This window comes from Empidonax traillii, unplaced genomic scaffold (assembly GCF_003031625.1).
Source record: "Empidonax traillii isolate 1590-97213 ecotype Southwest subspecies unplaced genomic scaffold, ASM303162v1 scaffold1417:size190790, whole genome shotgun sequence".
Lineage (NCBI taxonomy): Eukaryota > Metazoa > Chordata > Aves > Passeriformes > Tyrannidae > Empidonax > Empidonax traillii.
The window spans coordinates 28866-36792 of NW_020956610.1; the positions used below are offsets into that span (position 1 = coordinate 28866).

General features: G+C 50.0%; 1 protein-coding gene across 2 annotated transcripts in view; it reads right to left on the reverse strand.

Moving 5' to 3' along the window:
- CRTC1 (CREB regulated transcription coactivator 1) overlaps positions 1-7927 on the reverse strand; it is a 48090-nt gene that overhangs the window by 19637 nt on the left and 20526 nt on the right. The window contains exons 2-7 of one of the 2 annotated variants that reach the window (XM_027907198.1): positions 7699-7815; positions 6238-6285; positions 3338-3475; positions 2111-2172; positions 1846-1940; positions 435-520 (exon numbers count right to left, since the gene is read on the reverse strand). In XM_027907198.1, the coding sequence (XP_027762999.1) occupies positions 435-520; positions 1846-1940; positions 2111-2172; positions 3338-3475; positions 6238-6285; positions 7699-7815 (546 nt within the window). The remainder of the gene's footprint in view (positions 1-434; positions 521-1845; positions 1941-2110; positions 2173-3337; positions 3476-6237; positions 6286-7698; positions 7816-7927) is intronic. The other variant, XM_027907199.1, reaches the window with a different exon arrangement.

Here is a 7927-nt window from a genome sequence, read left to right on the forward strand (position 1 = left end):
CACATGATTTAGGTCTGGATGACCCGGTCTGAAAGAGAAGGGAGAGAGTTTTAAAGGCAAAGATGCTGCTGGAAATGAGTGTTCAGGATGTATTTCAGCTCAAAAGTTTAATTATGTACATTTCTATAGCACAGCTACTCTACACAAGAGCTTTGTGAAGCTCTTAGGAGATATTTATCACCCTTTTTTTGCTTTATTGTCCAAACGAATCTTAAATTCCAAGATTTTCTCCTGATAAAATCAATCCCGTGCCTACACACGTGAATACCTAAAAATGCCTTTCTGGTCTATTTTTTAGAATTTGTTTCTAAACACAACATTTAATCTCGAATCTCCTCAAGTGGTTTGTTACTGTGACAATGTTTAAAGCATTCATTGACTTCAATATGTTTGGAAAATTAGTATTTCTATACTTTAAAGGGTGCAATTCCCACCTTTTTAGTGTCCCAGCCTTGCTTGGAGAGGGTTTTGTCTGCATCTGAGGTGCCTTCCTCCATTCCAGGGACAGTCAGCAACAAAACTAAAACAAGACAACAAAAAACCAATCATATAATTAATCACCAGTAACATGAACCTTCTCGGGGAGACACTTTCAGACTGGAAATCTGAAAAATGTGAAGTTCACAATTATCAGCGAGTTTGAAACGGTCACACTCGTTAACAAAAAACAAAGATACCAGAAAGCAGAAGAGACTAAAACTGTATTTAATTACCTAATTAATCAGTGAGACATTATCAGCTTAAAAAAAAAACCAACCTCAAATGATGCTTTAAAAGATTTCTGGCCTCCAGCTCAGTCTGCTAAGGCCAGAGATCTAACTGGATTCCATTTAGACCTAAGTGGAAGGGAGCATTTGGGACACAGTTTTTCCTATCTTTTGCATCCTGCACGAGTGATTTCCACCTGGTCCACCTAAATGGGAAGCCCACAGGGCAATTCCAGCGGGGGAAAATCTAATCCATCTCCCCTGGGAGAGAGGAAACCCCATGAAGCTGCCACTTCTCCACGTTCCAAGGACGTTTCTCGGTTCAAACAAACAAGGTGACAGAGAACCACCAGGAGAAGCCCAGAGGGAGAGATGAATCCACAGAAACCTTTCACAAGGATGACTATAAACCCATATTTAGGGAATGCTGCTAAACATGACCATTTCCCCACGTTTTCCAGCTCCTGGGGCACATGGAGGAGCCGCAGGACAGCGAGTTTGTGTCACCCCATCTCTGGGTGCCTGGTGAAGGATTAAACTTCCATACACATTTATAGAGCTTTCCACAGAACCAGGGAATGGTTAAGGCTGGAGAAGACCTCCAGGATGCTCAAGTCCTGCCGTGTTCCCTGAGCTGGAGCAGGCTCAAGGCCCAGCAGAGGGCACCAGAACTGCGGTTCCAGAGGCTGCTCCAGCCTGGAGCTGGAAATGTTATCAGCGTTGTCTGGAAGTGCTGCCTCTGGGGGGACGATCCCCGGGGAATCTCAAGGCCGTAAATTAAGAACTAAGACGAAGCTCTTGCTCCTTCCCGGTGTTTGTACCCCTGGCTGAGCTGCTGTGATCTCTGTGCTGCTCCAGAAGTTGCTCCCAACCTTCAGCAGCACTCGGAGCACTCACCACCACAGTCCCACCAGCCCAGATCCTCCTCCCTGGGGAGAAGTGCCAGAACAACACAACTTGGGGCTCAGAGAGATGTCCTTGCTCAGTTCTGGACCATTTTTTCACAGATTTCAGCACCCACAAAGGTGAATGTGACTCTTCACTCCAACTCCTGTCACGGATCCAGGGAGCACCAGCACCAGCACAACCCCCCTGCAGATCACATCAGGAATACCTGTAGGCATTTTTCCCTGTTTACCTCTTTTCTGCTGCATGTCCTGGGACCCTCCAGAGAAGGATTCCTGCTGAGCTGGAGTCATGGTGCTCTGGTGCAAGGCAGAATCGGAATTTGTCCTAAAAAAAAAACCAAAAAATCTATTGATGGCACATACTCAGGGGCAATTTCCTTGTGAAACAACTGATTTGCAGGACAAGTTAGCTTAAGCTTGAAGAGCCAGTATTTCAACGATGGGGTTGAGAAGGAATACAGGATAATTTGATTGCCCGATCGAGGTGCTACCAACCTTCTCCAGCTGGTGTCTGACGGAGGGGACAGGTACACCGTTCCGTAGGGACAGCTGTCCACGTGAGCACAGAGTTAAGGGGAACAACAGCACTCTCTCACTGAAGCAGAGGGCCAACTGGAATGTCTTTTCCCGAGAATAATTCCAACTGACCCATCAGAAGGCAGCGAGCTCGCAGGAGAAAAGCAAGCAACACCCTGGGGGGACTTAAAAGGGACGCTCTCAACCAGAGGATTATGTGGATTGTTGTGACGTTTGAGCAGCAAGAGACACTCATCCTGCTTTCCTGCAGATCCAACTGCTCCCTGGGCAGCCACCAGCCCCCCCGCTCCCCCATTCCCGCAGCCCCTCCAGCCCCATCACACCAACCTGACGGTGGCACATCAGAAATAACCGGCTAATCGAGGCTCGCAAATGGCAAGAAGAAACATCGCTGGGCAAGTGCCAACTGGATGAATCAACCTGCAATCAAATGCACAACCCACTGCAAGGAATTAGCCCGGGCTGGATTTACTCGGATCCAAAGGGAAATTCGGTTTCCCCCAGACGGCCCTGGCTTTTCAGAGAATCACGGAATGGTTTGGGTTGGAAGCAGAGGATCCGTGTCCTTCTCATGCTGGGGGCCACAAAGCTGGTGAACTTGCTGAGGGTGGCCTCGATCCCACTGCCCACGTCACCAACAGTGACATTAAGACGCCCCAAAAGCGACCCCTGAGGGTGCCACTCACTGCTGGTCCCCACGTGGACACACTGAGTGCAGCTCTTGGAGCGTGGCCATCCACCACATCCATCACATCCACCACATCCATCACATCCACCACATCCATCACATCCACCACATCCATCACATCCACGGCTCTCCAGTCCAGACACAAGGATATGGTGTGGGACGCTGCCAAAAGCTTGGCACAGGCCCAGGGGGATGATGTCAGTGACCCCATGGTGGGAGGCAGCGGGCAGGATTTGCCCCCAGGGGAGCCCTTGCTGGTGTCACCGAACCAGCAAAGGACCCTGATCCCCCCTCAGCTCCGTGTGCAGGATTATCCCCACTCCTGGCTGAGGAAACAGGGGAAGGCCAACACCCACTGCAGGTCCTTCCAGCCCAGCCCTCAGCTCAGGAGAAGGGGTGGCACGAGCAGGGATGGGAACAGGTGAGGAGGGCAGGAAGGAAGGAACTGAGGGAACTGGAAGCAGTGACAGCACTGGGGGTCCTACACCAAAGGATATCTGTCTTCCATGTTTATCCACGGAGAGGGGCCGGCGGTGGGGCGAGCCCAGGCGGTTCCTGTCCCGGTACACTCTGTCCACCAGCCCGTGGTGCCGGGTCGTCCTGCTCGTGTCCAACCCCGACGACTGGAACGGAGTCTGGGGGAGACACAGCAAGTCAGGCATGGGAAAACCCACACACGTGGTCTGCCCAGAACCTACTGGGGGTGTGTGCAAGGCTGTGATGCTCTAAGGAATCCCACTCACACCAGGTGTGGACGAGTGTAATCACTGTTCCCCTCCACGGTTTTCAGGGCAGCCTTGAGAAGCGACCCCAAGGCTGCCCCTCTGGAGGGGGGGCCATGCCGGACCTGCCCTCTCCTAGGTCAGCTCTCACACCTCCCTATCCCTAAAACCCCAGGTGTGAGGGTGGCAGGGAGCTGCCAGCCGTGTCCACATGCCCTGGGTGCAGCATGCAGGATGCATCCAGAAGGAACATGCCGACAACCAGAGCCCCGACTCCGCGGGCAGGAGATGCGCGGTGAGTCCGACGTTCCCAACGCGCCGCCCCTGCTCTCGGGGCTTCCCTTCACCCCTTCCCTCTGGGAATCATTTAGAGGGGGACACTGAGAGAATGAAAAGAAAAAAAAAAAAAAGAAAAGCAGTTTCCTTCCTCCTCTGTCTAGAAAAAGTTACGGCCTCTGGTGTTTGGGAGGTGACCCGAGGTGGGACGGTCCCACCTGGGCTCTTATCAGCGCCGAGATCCTCAGCGCAGACCTGTCAGCAGAGGATTGCAGAGGATGAGGATGGCAGAGAAAGGACAGGGGAAGACGAATTCCCAGGCTAAGCTGGAAAACTCCCACGTTTTCCAAAGCCTTTCCTTGTGTGTACCTGGGGGGAAGGACAAAGGAAGTACCAAAGGGTCGATCCCCACTCGTCCTCCACCAGCAATTTATGGGTCTCTGGGGGTTGGAAAAAAAAACAACAAACCCTCCCCAGTTTCCCACTCCTTGCCAATGTGAACAGCTTTGCTGAGTCCCTCAACACCATCTGTTTGGAAACCCAAAATTTCCTCCTCCATTCAGGTGCTGCACGTGGCAAATGCACTGTCCTGTCCTGCCTGCCAAGCCCAGTGAAACCATCTGGCTCCCACATTCATCTCTTTTTGGGGTTTTTTTTTTTCCTTTCTTCCCAAGCGTCAGCTTTGGCTGTTGAAATTATTCTTCCCCCCCCCCAAAAAAAAAAAAAAAAAAGCTTTACATTTATTTTTAAAAGCTTTGTTTGTAATAACTTTTTAACGGGTCTTTCTACTCTTGTGAACTCTTTTTTTTCTCCTCACCCTCTCCGCACACACAGCCTGTGTTAACAGAACTTGGATGCAGAGCGGTTGTGGTGTTTATTTTTTCATTTCAAAGGCCCAACACTTTCTGTGCAGCAGAATATTTAAGTCAACACGGGGCTGGAAAGGAGCACAGTGACTTTTTAACGCACTCCCAGCCCTCAGGATCGGACTTTTTGCTTCGCTTTCTCGCCCGAGGGCTGAGAAACCTCAAAACAGAACCTCAGTTTTAAGCCATTTGAAATAAAACCTGGTGGTTTAATCCCTGCACGACAACCTGGTTCTGTCCCCACACAGAGCTGGGAGTATTTATAATTCCAACCCAACAAAAGGTCTCCAACTCCTCCCTGCACTGCTGCCACAGCCCTTCGAGCCCCAAAGGCAGCAGAATTTGCCAAGCTGTGCTTGGAAGGTCAACAGGAAAAGCAATTTCCTTGTCAGTGGTCTCTCTTAGTGCTGCTAAAAAAGGAGCAGGCAGCCCAAAGCCCAGGGAATGCAGGAGCTCACCTGGAATTTAAAGGGAAGCCAGTGCACGGGAGACAAAGAGCTGAACGTAAAAATAGTTATTTCTGGTGTCCTGCCTTTTTTTTTTTTTTTTTTTGGCACAACTTCCTTATTAAAAACCCCACAAAAGTCTCATTTGAGTGCAGCAGTGGAATAAACAAACATGGAGCACGTTCCAGCTTACAGTTTATAGGGTGAGGCATCTGGGGGCAATGGTGTTTGTTCTCTGGCTTTCCAGGAGCAAAGATCCCAAGTGAATCCCTGACTCAGGGAAACAGAAAACACTTCTGGATGGCACCTCCAACCAAACCTTCCTCTGGGCCAAACACCAGGACAAACACCTGGATTAAAATCCCCACCCCAGCGGGGCAAGAGATATTTAACTGTAATTAAAAAAGTGGATTAAAAAAAAAAAAAAAAAAACACAAAAAACAAAAACAGACTGGGCATTGATTTTAATGGGAAAATGAAGAAACAAAAGTGTTTCACTTCCCTGAGAAACATTAAAGGGTTCGAGACCAGACCCCAAAGCCCACAAACCACCAAAAAAGCAGCTAAATACAGACAGGAAGGAAAAAGCTCCGAGCTCTCCACCAGTGTCCTTCTGAGATGGATCAAAGGCTTCAGGAATGAACCCAAGCGAGGTGGACGAGGGGGGAAGGAGGAGAGGGACCTACGACAGCTGAGATTCCAGAGCCTCCTGGTGCCAAGCAGGATTTGGGAACTCATTCCCCACATGCACATGCTCAGAGCTCGCTCAACCCCACAGGCCAAGGCTGTCTGCATCAAGTGCATCCCCCAGGAATCACCAGGAATCATCATCACAAGACAGCAAGGCCAGGGAGCCTGGACGGGAATTCTGATGCACGTTCCGAACCGGGATGCACGGCCAAAAAAAAAACCAAAACCAAAACCAAAACCACCTGGATTTGTGTGCCAGAGCAGGGCTCCTGATCAGAGAGAGAGAGAGGGACACTGTGCATAGCAGAGCAGTGGGGCTGTGCTGAAATACGTATCTACCTGGGCAAACAGGACCAGTCCTAAATACGTATTTGCACAAACCTAAATGCTTGTTTACCAAAGAGACAGGAACTGCTCCAAAGGCTTCAGCCAGAGCTCCGTTGTGCTGTAAAATCAAAGAACCGAGATGCTCAGACACCAACGCTCCCAGCAGACACAACAAACCCCTCAGGGCTTCGCCTCGGGATCCTCGGTGGGTTTCAACTTAAAAAAAATTCCAGGATTTTAGCTGGAAATCGGGAAAAGCCCGGGAAGCACTCGCCACTCATACAGACACACGGGTTTGTGTTGCTGCTTCTCACCTTTGTTAGCTGTGACAACATCCATTTTTGGTGTTTTTTTTTTTTTTCCTATGGGGGTGTGTGGGAAAAAAAAAAAACCAAACCTGTAAAACTTCGGAGTTTTGGGATATTCCCTTTGTTAGCTGGGGAGTGGAACAGTCTGTGCAGTAACCACCAGGAAAGCACAGAAATGCTGAAATACTGTTGCTTAAAGGGAACAGGAACTCTGAACCTCCTTAACAAGGAGCTGAAGGGAAAATCTTGGGAGAGAGATGCTGTGGAGTAACACCAAGGACATCAACCCACTCCAAACCCCTGCACTGTATTCCCCCAGGGCAACCAGATTAAAAGAGGCTTTTGCTTCTCCCCCTGCACAAGGTTCAAGTTTTCAACCTGCCCGAATTCAGCTGTTTCCTCCACCTATTTCAACAGGCAGGTCAGCAAGAGTTTCTCCATGCTTATTAACCAGCCCTTCATCAGCAAACCACAAACTGCAAGATTTCCTTCTCACCACTTCCTCGTGACAGAAATGTTAACTGATGCTGCTCAGAAGAGGAAAACTAATGCAGAAATGTTAATTTTTTTTTTTTTTTTTTGAGCACCCCAAATCAACCGGTTACAGAAATCAGAGGCCTCAAAGGATCCACCACCTGATCCATGCACAACATCTCCTGTCCAGACATGCTTCCAACAGCAAAACATTCACCCAGAAGGCTGATTTTCTGTTTGTGGTGTGTCCCCTCTGGAGTCACAAAGACAGCCAGGGCACCCCTAAGTCTCCTCCTCAGCCAGCCCCCAAAAAAAGTGACAGTTCTGGTACCACTCTGTGTCCCATTCCCCAGGGTCACCCCCACAGAACACACACACACACACACACACAACCAGCAGCAGCTCCCTCCACACCCCATCTCCCAGCTGGTTCCACATCACCTGGATTGGCTTCCATCCTGCTTTGAATTTACAGCTTCTTCCCAGATTTCAGCAGGGATTTGGTACTGAACAAAACCACCCCCCTGAATGTTCCCTGACAGAGGAATTGCGTCACTCTGGGTATTCCCAACCCCAAAGCATCCCAAGCAGGGGCAGGACTAACACCTGGAACATCCACACAGTTCCATTCCAAGGGGAGTTCTCAAACCAGGGGGCTGTGCTGAGGGTGCTGAACCAGCAGGTGCCTCAGGGGCTCCTGGGATGGACAAACCAGCCCCCAAATGCAGAGGAACACCCTTGGGGCTCACCTGGAAGGGGAGATCCATGGCACTGTTTCCAATCTGGTTCACATTTGGCAGAGACCCACCGTAGTACTGGCCACGACTCTGCCCCAGTTGCAAGTACTGGGTTTTCTGCAGCTGGAGCTGAAAGAGAAAAGGAGGAGGGAAAAGATGATTGGAACTGGTTTTAACTGACACAACCCCACACCGCTGCTGTGGTGGCTGAGAAACCATCTACAGACAGCACAAACCCAAC